This window comes from Acipenser ruthenus, chromosome 13, assembly GCF_902713425.1.
Source record: "Acipenser ruthenus chromosome 13, fAciRut3.2 maternal haplotype, whole genome shotgun sequence".
Classification (NCBI taxonomy): Eukaryota; Metazoa; Chordata; class Actinopteri; order Acipenseriformes; family Acipenseridae; genus Acipenser; species Acipenser ruthenus.
This window is the reverse complement of record NC_081201.1, coordinates 25582756-25603688: the sequence shown is the minus strand read 5'-3', so window position 1 is coordinate 25603688 and position 20933 is coordinate 25582756. Positions and strand designations below refer to the sequence as shown.

At 37.6% G+C, this 20933-nt stretch overlaps 1 protein-coding gene across 32 annotated transcripts in view; it reads right to left on the bottom strand.

Moving 5' to 3' along the window:
* Window positions 1-20933, bottom strand: part of LOC117418032 (ankyrin-3-like) — a 217274-nt gene that overhangs the window by 106600 nt on the left and 89741 nt on the right. For 14 of the 32 annotated variants that reach the window (XM_059035826.1, XM_059035834.1, XM_059035836.1 and 11 more), the window contains exon 1: window positions 18943-19388. The exons of 3 other annotated variants lie outside the window; for them this stretch is intronic. In XM_059035826.1, coding sequence (XP_058891809.1) covers window positions 18943-19047 — 105 coding nt within the window. In that variant the 5' untranslated portion in view covers window positions 19048-19388. Of the gene's footprint in view, window positions 1-18942; window positions 19393-20933 lie in introns of those variants that run through there. 15 more of the 32 variants (XM_059035813.1, XM_059035812.1, XM_059035827.1 and 12 more) reach the window with 5 other exon arrangements.

Below are 20933 nucleotides of genomic sequence, written 5' to 3'. Positions count from 1 at the left end.
GAGAGAGCTCTGAGATGTACTTCTTAATCCAACTAGATGTTTAATTGCATTGGTCTCTATTATAGTTCTGTACTATACCTTGATATACATTTGTATTACATGTGCTGTGGTCAGATTTATCTTTAACCAAAAAAGGAATTTGCTCCGTTTTTTATTTAAGTAAAAAAACAGACACAATCTTCAAAATAAGTAACAAACAACTCATAATACCAAAAGTGTGTCTACATTGTCCGTTTCTAGTTATGAAACATAAACAGGTTTTCTTTCACAAGAAAATGGTGCAAATAACGTAAGTATAGAGGCTGTTATGTGTTGGATAATATTCGAGTTGTTTTCAGACTAGACCCGATATTTAGAAATGTCCTTTGGGAGCAGCTTTTTTACAAATTTCTGGGTGGTCTGATATTTAGGGCATCTGGTTAGCTGTCAATTAATGCAACAAATCAATATCTGTGTTTAATGTCTGTGGAAATTTCTGTGACACATGAACTCACTTGTCACCCAATCTCCATGGACATTTACTTTCATGTAGCAGTTTACCTCAGCAGTGTCTTTTGCTGTCAGTGAATTGTCAGTCAATTGGGGATGCAGCTCATTGGTTAATGACAAGAACGATTCCGTGGTGGGGACAATTTCACCCTCCAGGTGAAATGACCAAGGAAGTCCAACACTATCTGAAAGTTTGGTTTGCAAACAGAGATATTTATCCTAGTGTAGTACCAGATATCATGTTTTTAAATACAAATACATGTTTACAATAACATGTGTTTCTTTCAAAATTACATTTGAGACCTATATCACAAATAGAAGTACATGATAGGCAAGAAGAAACAATGTTGTTAGACAGAATCACTTTAAGAAAAAAAAAAACAACACAGTACTTATAATTGAGCTGTACCTGTTTATATACAGTATGTTGGAGAGCAACAAAAGAGAGAAGCCCAAATACTAAGATAGCAGAAATTAACAGAATACAGATTAAAAGTTTGCATAAAGAACTGATAAATATAACTAGATATTTATTGCAACTAGAAGATGCCTTCTGGTAGAGGTAACATAATATGAAAAATGAGAACTAAATGCCCACAGTGTCAGCTCTGGATGGGATAAATGTAAACTGAACTTGGATCAATGGTCTAATATCAATCCAGAGTGGAGAGTGATTACCATATCAATGCCACCAATATATCTATCAAACCAGCCAGCCAACAGTAGTGGTACCAAAACATATTGAAGCAGCCACTGTAAATTGCATTATATATTCAGTATGTAATCGTTAGGACTATTTTTTTTTTTCAATAAAAAAGGCAAAGAAAACATGTTTTTTCATCAATAGTGTCCTGTATCTGGCCATGATTAATATTTTTTTTACTACCATTCTGATAAAAATAATAATAATAATAATAATTTAAAACAAACCAATGACGTAGAGAGCTACAAATATCAATGGAAAAGTGTCTTTCAGAAATCCCCTGATGTAAACTACAGTAGAAGTAAAAACTCAATACAAAAGTCTCGGCTTGAAATTTTATCGAATTACTGTGAACCACTTTACTGCAGACCTGTAACTGTTTGGAGCTTCATTTTGAAATGTGCTTTCAAAGTACAGATTACAGGCTTAAGATGGACCTCAAATGGACTTTAAAGTGATTTGGAGGAAGTTTAATGAGCTACATATTGCTGGAGACCCTTTCTACAGTACTTTCACCAATTTCCACGAGGAACACATTTTGGCATAAATCCCTCAAAGGAGATTTGGCAGTTTCCAGTGTGCATCGTTGTGGAACCCATATGCATACAGTATGTGTGCAACAGCTGATGCCTGCTGCACATTTACAGTGAAAGTGCACCTGAATAAATCTGCTTACATTTTGGGAAACAAAGAAAGGATGTTTCTAGGTTTTAAAGCGTTGTAAAGTTGTTGTTACATAGAATGTGGTTGTACAAAAAAAAAAAAAACATGAGCTATGTAGCACACACTTCTGTGTAAATGGGTTGCCCCCATACAATTGATTGCAATGGGCAAAGACAGCAGGACTGATATATGCCAAATAATACAGTCTCAAAATAAATAACTATGGCAGATATGACATGGTCAGAACATCCAAATGAGTGAGATTTGGGAATACCCCTTTAAAAGCCATTGTCATTTTGTTTGTTCTAGGGGTGAGACTGCTAAAATTGACACCAAAAATGTATGGGCTGGCATCCCCACTTTACGTGGAGAAATATGAGGAAGTAATCATTGAAAAACAGTTATGTACCACAGACAGTGTAACAACCTGCAAACTGTTCCTGTCGAATCAGTGCAGCTCTAGCTGCTCATTGAGGCCCTACACCCTATTGACAGTGTAAGAAAGATTGTTCTCATTTGTTTCCTAACCCCTGTAAATCTTTAGTCTTGTACACATTTCCTTTTTATCGACTACATAAATAATTGATTTCCATGAATTGTCAGCCTAGCTCTGGATTCCAAATGTTTCTGGTTTATCAGTGTCCAGGTGCATACGTGGCAAACCTCCAGAAACTACATCTGCTACATACAGAGCTTCTTGCTGCCAATAGCTACAGGCATTGCAGCATAATCCTTTCTGAGAGGAGAAAAAGCCATGAATATCTCATTGCTTTGTTTTACAGATACCTTTCACCGTTTGAACAATTATAAAGTACAGTCTCCCCTTTATAACACTACTGCTACAACACTAATACTAGTGTTAGTGTAATGGCATTACATGGGGCAAATGGGAGCCATGACCATACTGCCGTATAACCTCTTCCGCAGTGTAAAGGATCGCCTGTTAAAGGGGGAGCACTGTAGCTGTGAAAAACTGCTCAGAATTTTCAGAATGAATGCATACTTTAACAACAATGTGTTGTGATTGGGAGCCCATTCCCTTATAAAAGTTTCCCATTGTAAAAACAAGTGTAATAAGCATTGCAAAAACCTGCGGGTATGGTGGAGCATATTAATTAACATGTCAAACCAGGTTCAACTGTGGTAAATGCATGGTAAAAACATGGGAAAACTGCAAAAATATTGTATAATGGGTTGTAGAAGGGGCTTTCACTTTATTAAGTGCTAAGGCTTCTTACTCTCACTTTACAGACTGGCATGTCTCTAATCAGGTCTACTGAGTTCTTCAGCTTCTTGTGACTTAGGGGGGTCCTGCCATAATTCCAGTAACACTGGTGCTACTAGCCCATTGTACTAATGAGTGTGTGTGGGGCTGCCATGGTAAAACAAAAACAGAGCCCTGACCCTCAGCCACTATTACAGTCTATGAAAAAAAAAAACTCAATGTTCTTATCACAGTCAGCTGTCAGCAGTAAGCCTTTGTTAAACACTATTTCCCAAGACATGTGCATTGCTTTTTTTGTTAAACACCTTAAACAAATGTTAATATTCTTCAATCCAACACAAATATCATCAGTGTAGTATTATTATTATTATTATTATGATGCATATTGAAATGTACTACGGTAAATGTGTTGGATACACAAGCCCCTGCAAGCTCACAGATGGACTTTTTATGGTTCGTCTAATTCCTGTCTTCTCGCCCGATGACTCAGATTTCACAGTACACTAGTCACAAGCTAGGGGATGTTGTGCCTTACACCACTCCTTACCGTTTCAAAATACATTTTCACTCACAATACTAAACAATAACAGATGGCAAAAATTAAATCAATCACTGGAACACAAAACAACATGTATAGTTCAGAGGGAAAAAATAGCCTTAAAATTCCTAAATAAAACAAAGACATTTCAATGCAGTATCAGATGAAACCCACAAATCCGTAGAAATAAAAAATAATGATGCCTGCCAGTCGTATTGATGCTCATAACAAGAAGATGGAATTACCATATGTTCTGCAAAAGCCACCATCTTGGAAACCTGAATTTAATCCTGTAATGAATTTAGGCGCAGTGCCACGTGCAGTTTTGAAATGATATAGAAGATGGTTGCCTATGAGCCCATCTGAGCTCTATGCTGTAGGTGTTTACTGTTCATTTTGAAAAAAGGCGATTCCCTTTTATAATTTGTATTTTTCTGTAACAGAGTGCAGGCCTAATTTAAAATGTCCCTACTGTCTGTAGTAGCAGGAGCAAGCCTCGTTTCACTCACAATTGACAGGCACACTGAGTAGGAAACTCACTTTACAGCCAAAACAACCTTTTTGGGAATAAACACAAACCACAAGATAAACAAGGCTTCCATTTCAGATATAGTTCTGTACAGTGCACAGAAAGCTAAACAATGGTAGAAGGTAGAATATTTTAGTGCAGATGTTTAAAATGGTTGAATATAAACTATACAATTTAAAATTGTCAAATACAAACTATGCCATGGTCTGTTAAAAGAAAATCTAATTTGTATGAAATGCATGATGTTACTAAAAATATTGAAATACTAATATTCTAGGTGATGCAAAACTTTTGACCATATATGTAAATTATATTCGAGCACATAGCCTACGGTGTGGTACTGTGTGCCCGGATTCAGACTAGCGGAACCGCACCGTGAAAATGCCCAGCGGTATCACGCCGCACCTGTCTGTCTCGGGCTTTAGACTGACAGTTATAAGATTCAAACAGTAATATACAGCAGCCATGTATTGTACATGCTTTAGATTGTTTTGCATGTATGTAATTAAAACATGCATTAAAAAACCCATAAAAAATTGACCCCAGTTTAAAGCATGGCATTGTTTTCTTTAAGAATGCTTTGCAGAAAGATTCAATTGGAATGGAAGGCCTGTCTGCATTAGCCGTTCCTTTCAAATGACCTTGAGAGGACTCCAAGCAGCCCAGCCCTTCCATTATTCATCTTCAGGCGTGCCGACACAAAGCACTAAATTCGAGAAGAAAAGCATTACAGAACAGTGGACCAACCACGTTTAAAAAGAAAAAAAAAACGATGACTAAACAAATCATGTTGTGCCTTCAGTATAACTGTTAAGGGGAATTCAATTACCCTTACTTAAAGGTTTAAAAATCGCCTTGAGATAACATTGTTTTATAACACCAGTGTATTGCCCTGAAGAAACCTTATTATTAGACTGCAGAGCACAGAAATACCAGCAATGGATTTTGGAACAAATAACTTCCTAGCCTTTGAATGTCAAAATATGCAAATGAGACACTACTACTAGAAAGATAATAAAAAGCTTTATTTTTATTAGAAAATGAGTCAGTTATGCGGCATCTTTAAGGCTAGGCTCCCTCCTGTGCAATGTGGTATTTTCTATATTACCAAACATCAAATGATGTTATTGCTCTTTGTGACACACAACATGTATTGCTCTTTGTGACTTACTACTGTCACTGGCACTGAAAGGGACCAGGGGCTCCACATCCTCATTAAGAAGGTCTGGGTCTCAACACTAGCAGGCAGTTCATAATAAGGTGGATCCTGGCCACCGATGCCTCAATCGTCGCAAAGTCCTTAACAGAATAGACCTACATTGATCTTCCTTTAACGGCAGAACTCCACTGTGGTTTCAGAAACAGTGTTTCCATTTCCAGTTACTGTGTATCAGATACTTTATGAAGAGATGTTAGTAACATACATGTCACAGCTATAAATATCCAATTACTGTAGGGTTGTCGGTGAAGTGAAATAGCAGACCACATACTGTAGATACAGTGTGCCTGTGTAGTTTCATCAAACTCAGACCAGTGGTTTTTAAAGAACAACTTGATACAGGTATAAAATATCACAGTTATCTAATATCCTTGTTTCAACACACTTTGTATATAATTTTCTGTCTTTACATCTTTACAGTTTTAAAAAAGTCATGACTAAAAATAATACAAGTGATTCAAAGATGCTCTTTAAAATATAGCCTCGAGTGGTGTATCCGGTAAAAGGCACTCCACATGGAGCCTATAGCCTGGAGGTTGCCGGTTCGAGTCCAGGCTATTCCACTGCTGACCGTGGACGGGAGCTCCCAGGTGGCAGCGCACAATTGGCTGAGTGCCGGCCAGGTGGGGGAGGGCTTGGGTCGGCCAGGGTGTGCTCGGCTCACCGCACACCAGCAACCCCTGTGGACTGGCTGAGCATATGTGGGCCTGCTTGTAAGTTTCCCAGAGCTGCGTGGTCCTCTGACGCTGTAGTTATTATTATTATTATTATTATTATTTATTTCTTAGCAGACGCCCTTATCCAGGGCGACTTACAATCGTAAGCAAAAACATTTCAAGCGTTACAATACAAGTAATACAATAAGAGCAAGAAATACAATAACTTTTGTTCAAGCAAAGTACAAGTTTGACAAACCACAATTCAATAATACAGCAGGTAATAGTGATAGTTACATCAGGATATGATTAAATAGTGATAGTTACATCAGGATGTGATTAAGTACAAAGTACTACAGGTTAAAAACTTGGCAGATTACAGTATTCTGAAGTACAGGATTAAATGCAGTAAAATAGGGGGCTGATAAGAGCAAAATAAAGCACATTTACATGAAGGGTGATAGTGTCCCAGGATACAAACAGAGGAGTTCTACAGGTGCTCTACAGTAGTTCTGAGGTTGCTGCATGGCAGGCCTGCAGAGTGAAAAGAAGCGAACGGCTGATGGCGCATGTTTCGGAAGACGTGTGTGTCTGTCTTCGTCTCTCCCGAGTCAGCGCAGGGGTGGTAGCAGTGGGTCGGGTTGAAATAAAAATAATCGGGCATTTCATTTGGGGAGAAAATCAGAAAAATAATTGGTGATTCCAAATTTAAAAAAAAAAGATATAGCCTCAAATATCTCATATACCATACATTCTGGAATATAATGTACACCCTTTTTGTAACGTGACTGAGCTACGTTCGGTAACTTTGCACACCTCTTGTATCACGCATGCTTACCACTCTTTCCCCAAAACACACAGTTGTATACTAATTACAGCATACCTTATTACATAATTTGTAAAAGAGCGAAATAACTCATGTAGTTCGCCCTTGTGTAAAACAATGTCCTTATCAGGTTTCATCACAGAAGCATGAGCAGCTTTCAATAGATAGGCCTATTTACAAACATAAGTTTGGCACATGTCCAGGATAGCGTCTCCACTATATCCCTGTCACCGGGGACATCCCATGCAGAGGAAAATAATGCAAAATGTGCCCTTAATGGATCTAAAATATAGCAACAGCAACTACTTGAATCACATCTGTGTGAATCACATTTTCACTGCTAAAATTGCTAGAATATTTGCTTCTTGTGAAAAAAATAGTTAATACTTAAACTGAACCGCTCCTCTCATCGATGAAATCACTTAATAAAATTAAGTGTGGGAGATATTAAAACATTTTTAAAAGCCTAAACAATGTATTTAGTCTGAATAAAGCCAATGCTTTGGTATGTGCAGTATAGGCACAAAACTAATCGCTCAACTAATCCTTGACGTTTATAGAAAATCTGAAATGACAGGAAAATTTGGGCTCTTCCCAAGGGGTGCAACTCGTATTACATTTTTTTTTTTTTTTCAATAGCATAAGTATAACATAAGTGACTATTTGGAATTCAAATTTTGGAAAAAAATATTACATTTTACACATTTGTATCAGATCATATACACATTTTCTCATGGTAGCATATTTTCACAAAAAAGCATTTCTTCTGGTAAGCTGTCAGAAGCAATCTCACCGACACTTTGGACATAGTCGTGACATCCCCTGTGGAAAGCCCAGAGGAGAATTGATGGCTTTGTGGTAGACGGTACAAATTAGGTAGAGTATAATCTCCTTTGTAACAACTCAGCAAAACTCAAAGAGCAGCTGCGCCATGAATCTCTGATAGTACCAATTGCCTGGTATTCTGAACTGCTGGACACACAGGCTTTCTATACATTGTAAGTGTCCTATGAAATATTTTGTCTGCTGTCCTCCCTTTTATCTTCACGACAGGAGAGAGAGAAGTCAGCAAACCGCTGACCCTTGACAGCTGTAAAGCACTGATGACTTCAACAAGTAATGTACTAAACAGTGTCTGGCTAAATTCATTATTTCTTCCTGGTTCACCTTCAAATATCTCCTATAGCAATTCCATTTCCAGTGATATTACAAGAAGCCTGATCATTCACCCCTAATCTGTATATCCTGCATGTGCAGTGAAACATATAAGTTGCCATGCTTAAAGGAGCAATAACCAAGCCATGGAAATAACCTTCCTCTCAAATAAGATGACAACTGTCCATGTGACTCTAGTGATGTTCATTTATCCTCCTACTGAATCATCTACTTCCTGTGTAGCTGGTACAGTACAAGGACCCTACTTACAGTTCCACACGCAGCACGTTAGTGTGAAGCTCAGATGAGAGTCCTAAAAGTGAACAGAAAATGGAAATCTGGAAAACTAAAACACAGAAAAAATATGAGCTACAACAACCTCAGAGAAATTTCATTTGATACCTGGTTTGCACCCTCTCAGTAAAGCACCACCATTTACCTGTGTCTATTTATCACTGTAACTGTATTGGGAATTAATTTTCTCATTCTACATTTCTAGTGCTCAAAATACCATAATAAACCACACACTCGGATACTGCCTTAGAAAAAGCCATGGCTGTCCCCACTGGATAACCAGCAATAACATAAAACAGATGTACAGGTTTAGGAGTGTGGGTAACAGGTTTTTTTTTTTGTTTTTGTTTTTTTGGGTGGGGGGGTAGGGGTTGTCGTCAATGGACTTTAAATGGACTTTTACAGCAATGTATTCAAAAAACATCATGAAACCTGTAAATGGGCAATAAGTTTCAGGGGACTATTTATTGGAAGAACTTATAAGGTCTTTTTTTATTTCATAAGAAAAACTAAACAGATAGAGTTGTACTTCCACAGTTCCCTTTATGGAAAATATAGCCCAGCTATGTACCATGCCCCTAAGGCCTGAGTTGTATCAGTACAACCCACGCGTTCTTGTGTGTTACTGCTTACATAACAACCAGGGGGTCGATATAGATGCATCTTGTTTCAAGGAGGTCCCACGGTAACACACTGCAAACACGTTACACCAAACATAATTTACATCTTCACTGCTAGGCCAAGGACCAGTGGGGCAGCAAACTACTCTCAAAGGAAAGGGGTGCTAGACTATTCTCCCTCGTCAGAGTAACATGTCTCTGGTTACCAGTGATGGAGTGACATTGACAGCTGGCCTCGAGTTAGCTGGAGGCATCCTGTCAACTGTGTGGAAGACTGCAAACTGTACATTTTTAAATAAGTACCCCCCCCCCCTTAAAATAAATAGTGCATCCCAAGCTATATTTATTCCTGGTTTTCCAAATAAATCAGTCAAACAATCTGAATTTGATTGTTTTAGACAAAAATGTTTTGAATAATGAAGTTGCATAGTGTCAAATACAGCCTCTCTTTATTCTTAATAACCCATTTCTTTAAAAATTGTTACACACATAATTGCAGAATATGTCAAGGTTGTGATCAGGGCACAACTCCTAATAAAGTGGCCAGGCATTTCATGCTGTGGACAAAGATACTCTTATTAAACAGTGCAATCCTTGTTCTGCTGCTTTCTATACACTAAGATGATACAGTATTTACCTAAGTGGCCGTGAATCATACTTCACTGATGGCAGGTTTGCCTTCACCCACTCATCCACCAACAACTGTAGTCTGAAGAAACCAGTACTAACATTTGTGCTGGAGAAGAAAAGGAATCGATGCTGTCTTTCTAAGAAAGGTTAGTCCTTAAACATGGCTTATTGTTATTGTTTTAAATTGTTTTTTTTTAAATAATTCATCAAAAAGCAGCAGTTATCTTAAGTGCACTGTTCCATTCACTGCAATCCGGTACCAGCGGATAGGTTATAGATTCATTGGCCCTCTACTGTACCACTGCAAGCTATTGTTCATTGAGCTGGTCATACATCTTAGTGATACAACATGACAGAAATGTTTAAGTCAAGGCCACTAGTAGCATGGATTACAGCATTTACTAATAATAATCCATTCATTTCAAATACAAAAGCAACCATGGAATCACTATATCAGTGTTGACATTAAGGCAAATAGTTCATATAAACAGCTAACAAAGATAATGATGGATGACGTAGTTTTACACCCTCCTTGTACACCCAACAACAATGGTGACGAGTAGTCACAGTCTACAGGTCTGTGTATGTGCTTTATAAAAACCAGCTCTTAGTGCACTACCAGTTTCGTCGTGTCTGTCACAGACGTTATGCTGACCTTGGAGTGAGTAAGCCTTGCAGGCCTGTATTATGCCAACATGAGCAATTCTGCTGCAGCTTTATGATCTTTGAAGGGAATCGAGAATTCCACAAGACTCTTGCCAAGAATGGATGCTGTAATTGAAGCAAATGGAAAACTAATTGACAAGCAAATGGACTGAAGCCTCTCGATGATGAAAAACAGCACAGGAAGTTGTAACAATGTGGAGCACATCATAGGGGATGAGAGTTTAAACGTTTAGCATCACATCCCGGTTACTTTTTCAAACTTCGCGCACTCCTGTGGCCTCAAAAGGGCTCTCAAATATTAGTTAAGAGAACTGTGATATTTCAGACCTACAGCAACTTACTCTTTAAAGCCAGTCTGTAACCAGCTATATTCAGCAATCCTTCTGCTACTATCTGTTTACATGTTTTGTGTTTTTGTATACAGATAACATTTTACAAGAAACACCTACAAGCTATATTTTTATATAATTTCAACATGGCCTTATAGATCACAGAACTTTTAATTCAGACCCCGCTGTAGAAAAACTAAAAAAATAGTCCCAATAAAAGGCCATCTGTGACAGGGTACCCGCCGCCCCTGTGTGTATTATGTAGTATTTTCTATTTGTGTTATTATTATTTAAAACGTATTGTTTAATTTGTATAAAATACAATGTTTTGTTATTGTTAAACTTCCCCATCCATGCTAAACCCGTGCAGAATGTGACCGTCTCCAGATGGATTGATTGATTAATTTATTATTCATTTGGAGATGGTCATATGTATATAAACCCGCAGCTTTGGCTGATCAGGGTGGTTTGTCCAGAGGAGGAAAAAGACAAGTAAGAACAGATACTGAAAGTAAACAATTGCCAGCATGATACTTATTTGTGTTCACTTTGTTTTGTCTGTTTGGTTTGGCCAGCGAGCCGTTTTCTTTTATAAAGTGTTTTGTTTTTGTTTAAATATTTTATTTAATAAAGAAACGAGCGAATTTACGTCTCGCCCCATGGTAGTTATATGTGAGTGTGTGTGTTTAATTCTATTTTTGATTATATATATATATATATATATATATATTGTAAGACAGCAGGGAGGGGGTTAAAGCCTCCCTGAGGAAAACATGTGAATATGCACGTTTGTTTATTGTTTAATTGTTTTGCTTTGCTATTAATCAGTTTTTGTTAATTGTTTTATTGTTTAATTTAACTGTTTTATTGTTTAATTATTCCCTGCACCTGGGCGGTAATTGGGAATTGGGACCAGGTGCAGGGTATTTAAGAGAGGCAGCTAGTATGCTCGGGGCTGCTGAGTAGAAGGAAGCAGAAGAGAGGTGCTCCGTTTCTGAGCAGTCCAGAGGAAAAAGTAGTAAGTGCTGTGTTAAGCCTGTGTTATTTTTGTTTGTGTTGTGGTGCTAGGTAAACGGCTTAGCCATCCTGCAAGTTAGTCAGGGAATAACCTGTTTAGTTAGCGCTCCAAAACGGAGTTAGGTTTTTGTTTCTGTTGTGTTCGTTTATTTTGTGTTTATTAAAAAAATAACACGTCAAGCGCGAGAATACATTTCTTGAGTACTGGGTCTATTTTTAAAGGGGCAACGAACCCGTGAGTGGTGCGAGTCTTCCACTATATATATATATATATATATATATATATATATATATATATATGTATATGTGAGTGTGTGTGTTTTAATTCTATATGTATATATATATATATGTGTGTGTGTGTGTGGCAATTGAAGTGAGGCCTGCTCCTGATTTCAAAGAGTATGCGTAGTACTCAAACTAAAACACAATATTTGAGATTGCAATAACCACCCGGAACGATTGAAAACATGATAAAGAGGAACTAAAAGCTCGAAGTTAAGCAACAATTAATACATAGCCTTCCTTAATCTCCCTCGGGAGAGCATTAACATGAAAAGGGACAGTCTAATCAGTCCAGGGATGAAAGACCAGTTAAACACCCGCCAGTGTTAAAGTATTGTATCTAAATAAATAATTGAATACATCTTACCTTATTTGAACTTCCTTCAAAGGTCTCAAATTTAGTTTTATTTTTTTATTTATTATTTTTTTAAAGACATGCATGCTATAGCAAACATTGTATTACTTTAGGTTAGTTCTAAGTTTATATGCCTTAGTCTTAGGATATCCTAATCATTTCACCTCAGCAGTGTCTTCTGGGTCAAACCATGTTACTTGGCTAAAAAGCATGTCCGTCAATAGGGGTATCAGTTCATTGGTTAAAGATATGAAAGAAGCAATTGAAGAGGTGGGGACAATTTCATTCTTCAGGTGAAATAACCAAACAAGTCTAAAACTAGCTAAAAAGCATAGCTTGTAATCAGATATTTCTGTACCAAATATCATGTTTTAAAACAAAAATACATGTTTACTATACCATTTGCTATATTTATAACTGGACATTTGAGACTTGTATAACAATTTAATTTAAAATGCATCAAATACAGTCCATTCCTAATTACGCAGAAGACTGCCGGTTACAGCCAATGAAAATAACCACGCATTATACCATGGAAGTTCACAACAAGTACAGTTTATGGAATTGTTTTAATAGATATAACTTCAAACTAAAAGCTGAAATGTCTATGCAATGTGACTATTACATTATTTGCTGCCTATCACAGTATTTATACTGTAGCAGAACAATTAAGAATATTCTGATATGGCATTATCAAAAGTGTCTGAACTTGGACTTTACTAATAGCTCTGTTATTCCAACAACACTCTAGTAACCTGTCGTGTTGTGAGCAATGCTCTTCTGACCTGTTGCCATGGAGAAAACAAAAACAACCACTAGAAAAGCTTACCCCCCTTTGACTGCTTACTTCACCTTAAGCTCAATGCATAGTATGAAGAACAGACCATACCTAAATAAGGGTGGACCAGGTTAGACTGACTGGGAACTTGAGGTCTGCACACTTGTAAAATTGTAGAGAATAAATAATAATATCACAGATAATGAAGTCAAGTGTAGCCTTACCATTCACTTTAGATTCCTATTCTGCAATTATGTGTGTAACAATTTTTAAAGAAATGGGTTATTAAGAATAAAGAGAAGCTGTATTTGACACTATGCAAACATTTTTGTCTAAAACATAGCCCGCAGTTTTCTCTCAGCCTCCTCACTGCAGTCTGTGCAGCTTATTGAGACAGGGATCCAGCCAGTGTGTTCCATTTTTGTTTAAAAGCTTAGAAATATAGGAAAGTATAGAGCAGTCAGTCTCGTTATTACCCAGGGGATGATCTGAGAATCTCAAAATCAGTTCCTGATGGATGTAAACAGTTCACACTTTTGTTTATACTATAGACTCATATATTTCTAGCTCTTCTTCAGCAGTGTATCAGGTTGAGGAATTGAGTGCTGCACACAGTCAAACTGATAACAACTCAAAACACAAATTGCTTCGAAAATAAAAGACTAGGATCATATTCCTTTTTCACAGAAAGAAGAGTTTTTAACTGTTTCAATTTTCCACACGGTACAATACTCACTTATTCTTAACAGTGATCATCAAAAATCCTTTCAAAATATGGATCTGCCCCATTGTATCTCTCGACTCAAGGGAGGCTTTGCTGGTTTTCAATAAAAAAAACCAATGTCAATACACAAGTGTATCATGCAAGCCCAAACACCACATACTGTGGTAAAAGATAAACTAATATTCCACCAGTTTAAAATGACAGCATTCTGAAATCCTGAATGCTTAAGGGGCTACTGCAACATTCATTAAAGTGCAAGACCTCATTTATTGTAATGCCTCCAGTATACAAATACTGTAATACAGCCCTCCCTTTGCGTAACTTTGAACCTTGGTCTACACAAGGGACACATTAGTCTGACACCAAGACAAACAGGTTCCTAATTTACAAAATGACGACTCTTCTATGACACTGGGGTGTTGTTTGGATGTACAAATAAAACATGCTGTATTCGCCTGTTACCCAACACCTTTGTTAGCTGTTGTTCTGATCGAGAGAGAACTACATTATTCCACTCCACGCTTACATGCAGTCGTCCAGTACTTGAACAACAGGTTATTATATTTGGAACAAAAAAATAATTGAATCACTGTCCACAGCACTGTCAATATGGGCACTGATTCAACTTGACAAGTTTGCAAGGTTTTTTAAATTGTTCTGGAGGGATACATGACCATTCTTGTTTCCAGTCTTGGATATGGAAGCCTCTACTAACCGAGCAACACGCATCAACCATCTGTCTGAGTCAGCCGTCTTACCCATTGTGACTGAAACAGACTTACAACAGGGACATGCAGCTTTTATATATTACATAACATCAGGGATGCCTTTGAAATAACAAAGCATATCAGTCATGTGAGGGTCATTCCTTTCTTTCACAAAAGTACATATTTTTGGACCCTTTAAAATAAATGATTATTTGCCATGCTTACTAACTATTCCAGCAAAAAGGTTTCTGAAAATACTCAAGGCAGGGGGAAGTGAGGAGGGAGAGCTTATCAGTTGTTGTGCAGGCTTCACTGTTCATTGCTTCAGTTCACAGTGCTAATATGTTTCCCCTCCTCGCTTTCACACAATCAGCCTTGAGGAGTCTTTTCAGACTAAACAGATAAGAAATTCACTTGAATTATTTAGATAACATTAATAACCGTATTCTGTTTTTTTACACACCATTGTTGGAGTGATTCAGTGGAAATTACTATATTCAACAAAAAAGTGGCAGATTCTGTGTTTAAATAGACATAAAACAGGTAAAAAAGTAGAAGATATCCCCTTAATAAACCATTATGATTTGAATTTGGGATTAGTTAGATGCGCTGTAGTCTGTACCCTCATTCTTGTCCCTTGGTCTAAAGTTGTTTTGCAGCAAGTCAGTTGCACTCTCAATTTATCAGCAAGGAATTGGTTCAAGGACGCCGGAGCTCAAGGGAGAACCTTATTTTTGGAAAGCCTGCCTACAGATTCACGGGAACATGTTCAATATTATCTGGATTATTATATGTATTTATTTAACAGACACCTTTATCCAAATCTAATGGCTTTACCCGACATACATCCTTAAACTTCTTTCTTTAGCCTACACATTTATTTTTGCTATTTAAATATGAAGAAATATGTACATCATCTGTAACTACCAGTACAGGAAAATAGTGACTGATAGAAAGCACTTACTCCTGTCTTTAATTAAAAAACAGAGAAAAAAAACCTGAGCATCTGAATATGGTGTACGACCAAATTATCCTGTAAACAAATGAACACTCATCACTAAACAATCCTTAAAATAAACATTTCTATAAACAGTGTTTAAAGTTTTGTGAATAGGGTTTTAGATTTCTAAAACAAACACATGCTTTTCTCCTTCCTAAAAAACAACAGCGATTAAGAATAGAAACTGCTATAGTTGCTTAATAAAGCCTGCGCAAAACAGAGACGAAATGAAAGTGTGGAGCTAAGTTTATAGTATCATGTTATCGGCAGACACAACTGCAAGTGCCTTTAGTGGGTCCATTACAGTCAGCCCTTGTTTTGTGGCTCAGAGTGACAACTGAAACCCCTGGACTCAAATAAAGATAAAAAGAACAAAAAAAAACAACTTGGATTTCTGTCTCTAAGTGCGTGGGATAAAAAGCAATAAGGGAGAAAGCCGAATGACTTGGCGAAAACTGTTTTTCAAAGATGGCACTGTCCCAGACTGCAATATGGATTTTGAATGGCTTGTCTCGAGCGGGAAACTCGATACACACATTTTACTACATCTGAAGCAACAGATGGATTCCGGTTCTCCTGCCTCACAAGGCTTTATGAGCTCATCTCGGCACTAAAACAACTTTCTTCTGATGAGCCAAGAATGTACAGGACACCCCTTTTACTGGTGGATTAGCTACAGTATGTGACATGTTAAGGGCTCTATTTTGAGGAATAAAACAACATGGTAAAACTCACAAGAAACAACCTAAACTACTGCAGGAAGGAGAAGTTGAATATGTCGTTTCCTGCTGGTTTTACCCCCTATTTATTCTGTTGCCTTTTACGTCTAGGTCACTGGTAAGGTTGGTAGTATTAGCAATTTATTTTGACTTGGTTGGTAGCTGTATGAAATTAGTTCTGGCAGTCTCACCAAACTCCTAGTAAAAAGCTACAGTATATCAGTATCAAACGTAGATCACGATTACCTACATCCACCAAAGGTAATGTACCCAACATACAGACAGATGGTAAGCTTCCTCCATATCGAACCACAGAATTGTAGGTAAAAACAGATAAGCATCTCCTTGTATTCACAGATTCAACTCTCAATAACATGTGCTAGAGCAAGTTTCATCACCACTGGACAAGCAGATCTTTGGGTATATGTAAGGAGTGACATACAGACATGAGTGTGCCACGACAGTATCCCTGACGATAGATCATAATATGTATTTATTTGGCCTGAGTCTGAAAACACTGTGCAATTGATTATAATTTAGATAAAGTGACACTGCAGTGGAGTAGGCTAGAGATTGTAAATGCAAGGGGGCAGAACAGCTTTCTCCCTACAGGTCAAGACTGCCACTTGGGACTATCTCCTGAACAAAGTAAAGCTAAATGCATAGAGATACCATCAATAAACTAAGATTTGGGCTTCCCAACAGTCAATTTGTCATTAGCTGCAACTCGGGAGTTAAAATCCCAAACCTTTTTATTTTTTTTTGTTGTTGTTATTACAGCTTTTTCTTTTCAAGAGTGCTGGAAATGGCGACACAGTAATACAGTATTTGCACAGCCTGCCATTAAGAACATAAGGCAGAATATATATATTCTTTTTTTTCAATAAAATAAAAAACGGATAAAGACAATACACATTGCATTGGAGGTCTTGTTTGCTTTATTATGAACTATAAAAATGCCCAGGCAAGGGTTTAAAAAAAAAAAAAAAAAAGGTAATTTTTTTGTTTTGGTACATTTTCATTTTACAAAAGGTTTTAAAAAAGATAACTACAGTCACAAAACTGGGGAAAAAAATATATAACAACCCATTGTTAAGCACAGACACCAAACCAAACAATCTACAATGGAGCTCAAAAAACCCTGGGACTGTCTAAAGTCAATTGTGAATCTTAATGGTGATTATCCTTTTCTATAAAGGGATATAAAGATGCAATTATCTAAAGCCTGCCCTACATTAGTGCAGAATACAGTCTCCCCCATCTGCATTAGGGAGAGGTGGAGCCCTGACAGCAAATCCCATATGCACCCAGATTTAAAACATGAAAGCTTTGGGAGCCCTATATATGTCATATCTGTAAGCAACTGACCCTTGCGCTGTATGCATGTTCAGAACGTAGCCTCCACGACTGATGGAGAAGACCTTGGACTCTGCAGTGAATTAATTTCAGCTGTATGGATGCTGTCAAATGACATTCAATGTAAATTGTGAAGAAAAAAATAAAAATCATACTACAGCCAAGATATTAAGTCAAGTGGAAATCCCTAGACACAATCACCAAGATTTGGCTTTTGTTTTGCCAAATGACTGTGGATAATGTAGGTTCTCAGTGTTTAAGTTTAATATTAAACTTGGACCCCAAGCATGACAAACAGCAAGGGCGCATGGAGGTAAAGCAGAGCCCTGTCTGTCGTACCAACAAAAAAAAATGCAGTACCTTCAGTGCAAATCTACATGTCAGTTGATGAGAACATGCCTCACTGCTTGGAGTAAATTATGGTTATCTGCCCTAAGGGGATTTTAAGAGTGGGGGTAAAGAAATTGAAAGCCGCAGTGACATTGGAGGAACAGATTATTACATAATTCAATAACCGATCAAAGAAAACCACTAATAGGTCACAGCAGTCTTGATTTTTATTTGTAACACGATCAAATGTACAAAACAATCAAGATACTTTAAAATAAATAAATAAATAAATAAAAAATTCCAGGTCCAATCTGTGCTTTACATCAATTCTCATTTACCTCCCCCTCCCTAAAGCATAAATCCCTTTTAAATAGAAAACCTGCAGAAAGAACATTAATGTTCTATTGTCCTCATTTTCAAATTCTAAAACATGGAAGAACCACATAATTGAACATTTTAAATACACACACACACACACACATATATATATATATATATATATATATATATATATATATATCTATATATATATATATGTTATTATTATTAGTTTTTTTTACAGAGCTAAAGCTAGAAAACAACATGAAAACAAAAAGTGTCACGTAAAATTACAAGAGGTGCAGCTGATTTGAATTCCTCATTGTTGTCAAATCGGCACGAAACAATGCAAATGCGGTTCTCTAACATTCCCCCAGTTTCTGTTACGGCTTTTTACCTAGTGGGTAGAATTTAGTAGATGCTCTCCTTCTGTTAAATAGAGGGACTCCACATTATCATAGAATTCAAAACCTAAAAGTGTTGTACTAGAGGGCAGCGTCTCAGTAAACACTATATAATAAACACGTTTAGTACTACATATACTGTCATGGCTGGGAGGCTGATGTGGATGTTAAGTCTAACCTTTCTAGCAAAACACCTCCCTTTGTTATTACTGCAGTCCACATTTGTGCTATCTATATACAATTCTATATAAAAACACAATTCATTTAAGGGCAAACACACGATTCCCCAGCCTAGTAACACAACTACAGTCCTGTATACCCCCAATTGTGCAACCTCTATGTGCATGCTGGAATCCAAATTAAAACAAAGGAATGCATTGGTACAGTACAGCACTGTATCTAAAAGGTACCTTTTTCTTTCGTTCCCGGGACCGTTTCTTGTTCTTCTTTTTTTCATCTTCTGCATTAACGTCAAAATCCCTGTTTTTCTTCAGCTGGGAAGCTGCATGAGCCATAATGAAAAGCTTTAGATATCCGATGAAATTAGGTGACTATGAGGAGGGGGGGATGCACAAAGGTAAGGGTCCTTCTTTTAAGGGAGAGAAGAAGAAGAAGGCGGCTTTGCGTTTCTATATGTCACCCACTGCAAGCTAGCCAGAAGAATGGAGCTAGAGGCAAACATCACCTTCATAGGAACTACCCGTTTCTAAGGAGACCACATTTTCCTCTTTGCTGATTTCTTCATAGTCATCCAGTCTTTACCTGCTACCAACCAAACAATACTGCCATCCTAATGCATTTAATGTAATGAAAAAGCTGCTGGGACAGAGGAGGCTGTATTATTGCTATAGCCCCAGCCACCAGCTGGAAGTGCCCAAGTGAGCCCAAGGATGGGGGGGATGCTCCTAATGGTAATGCTGTGCAGATTAGCATTTATGGGGGGAGGGAGGATGTGTTCCAGTAATAAACCAATACTGTCATATTTCTGAGGCAGTTTGATTCCAATCCATTCCAGTTAAATGCAACCTGCTCTGTCAAGGAGCAGCGCTTCAGCAGAATAAGACCTATGTGGGAATGGAACATGGAAAATGGTTCTGCTATGCTTCACTGCTGATGCTGACAGAAATACACAGTAAAATAACACATTCTTCCTATTTTCTCCCACAGATGCCATACACCGCATTGTGTACATGCAATCTCCACATTGCCTGGGATCAGTGTATTTTTTTTTTTATTAGAGAAATTGAATCAATGTTACAGCCTATTTGTTCGCTCCCCTGCACATTAGCTTCAGCGTAGCCTTTGTGCCTCAGATCATTTCAATCACCTTACTATATTTTGCCACCTGAGTCCTTGGTGACTGACTGCAGCTTTTGAATATTCATGATGGGTGGTGAAGAAGCCTCAACAGCAGGCCTGCTTCAGCTTCACTGTGTGTGCGTGTGGGTGCGTGTGGGTGTGTGTGCGTGTGCATGTGTACAGGCTATTTTAACATGCTGAGCACAAAGCATCAGATTTACTGAGCATTAGCGATACTGGATTCTAAATATTTACACTCCTCAATATTCTGACACAATCCAATCTGTACAGAGATTATCTAAAATAAACATCAAAGCCCTTTTTCAGTGCCCATGAAATGAGGGGTGCCCTGGATCAACTTAATTTGCCCACAATTTCATTTCCTTTCATTGCTTATTAAAAAAACTGAAAACTGAAATGTCATGAATTATCCAGTTTTCTACTATATCTTTTAAAAAATCTCCAGAAAATTGTTTTTGGTGGTAATATTAAGCAAATGAGTTGAATCTAAAATAGTGTTATATATGTTTTTTTCTAGGGCACCCCTCAGATGTGAGGGACTGGCTACAGTCTGCAGGCTCCATGATAATTTTTCCTCACAGCACAGCAAGCAAGAGCAACTCATTCAATCTCTTTCAATTGTGTGACGTCTACGGCTGAGACCACCGAACTTATTTCACTTGTGACCTGTGACCTATTTAAATTGAAGCCAGAGGTGAAAGACCCACTCCTAAATCAGGGATTCATAACCATACATCATTTAGTGACAGTTAAAATACAAATTGAAATACTGTTGCTAGGCACCAGCTCATGGCACTGTTGTGGGAGTGATTTTATGGAAACCGTGTGAAACACTGGATGCTGTACTGAAAGGATATTAGATGCTTGATTCTGACTCACAGTTTGTTACATAACTTATTGTAACACATACAGATGTTTATAACATAATATAATCTTTATTTTTATATAGCGCCTTTCATAGTGGACCACCATCACAAAGCGCTTTACAAGATACGAGACTAGGGTGTGTGAACTGTGCTGCAGAGTCACTTACAACAACATCTCACCTGAAAGGCAGAGCACAAGGAGGTTACGTGACTTG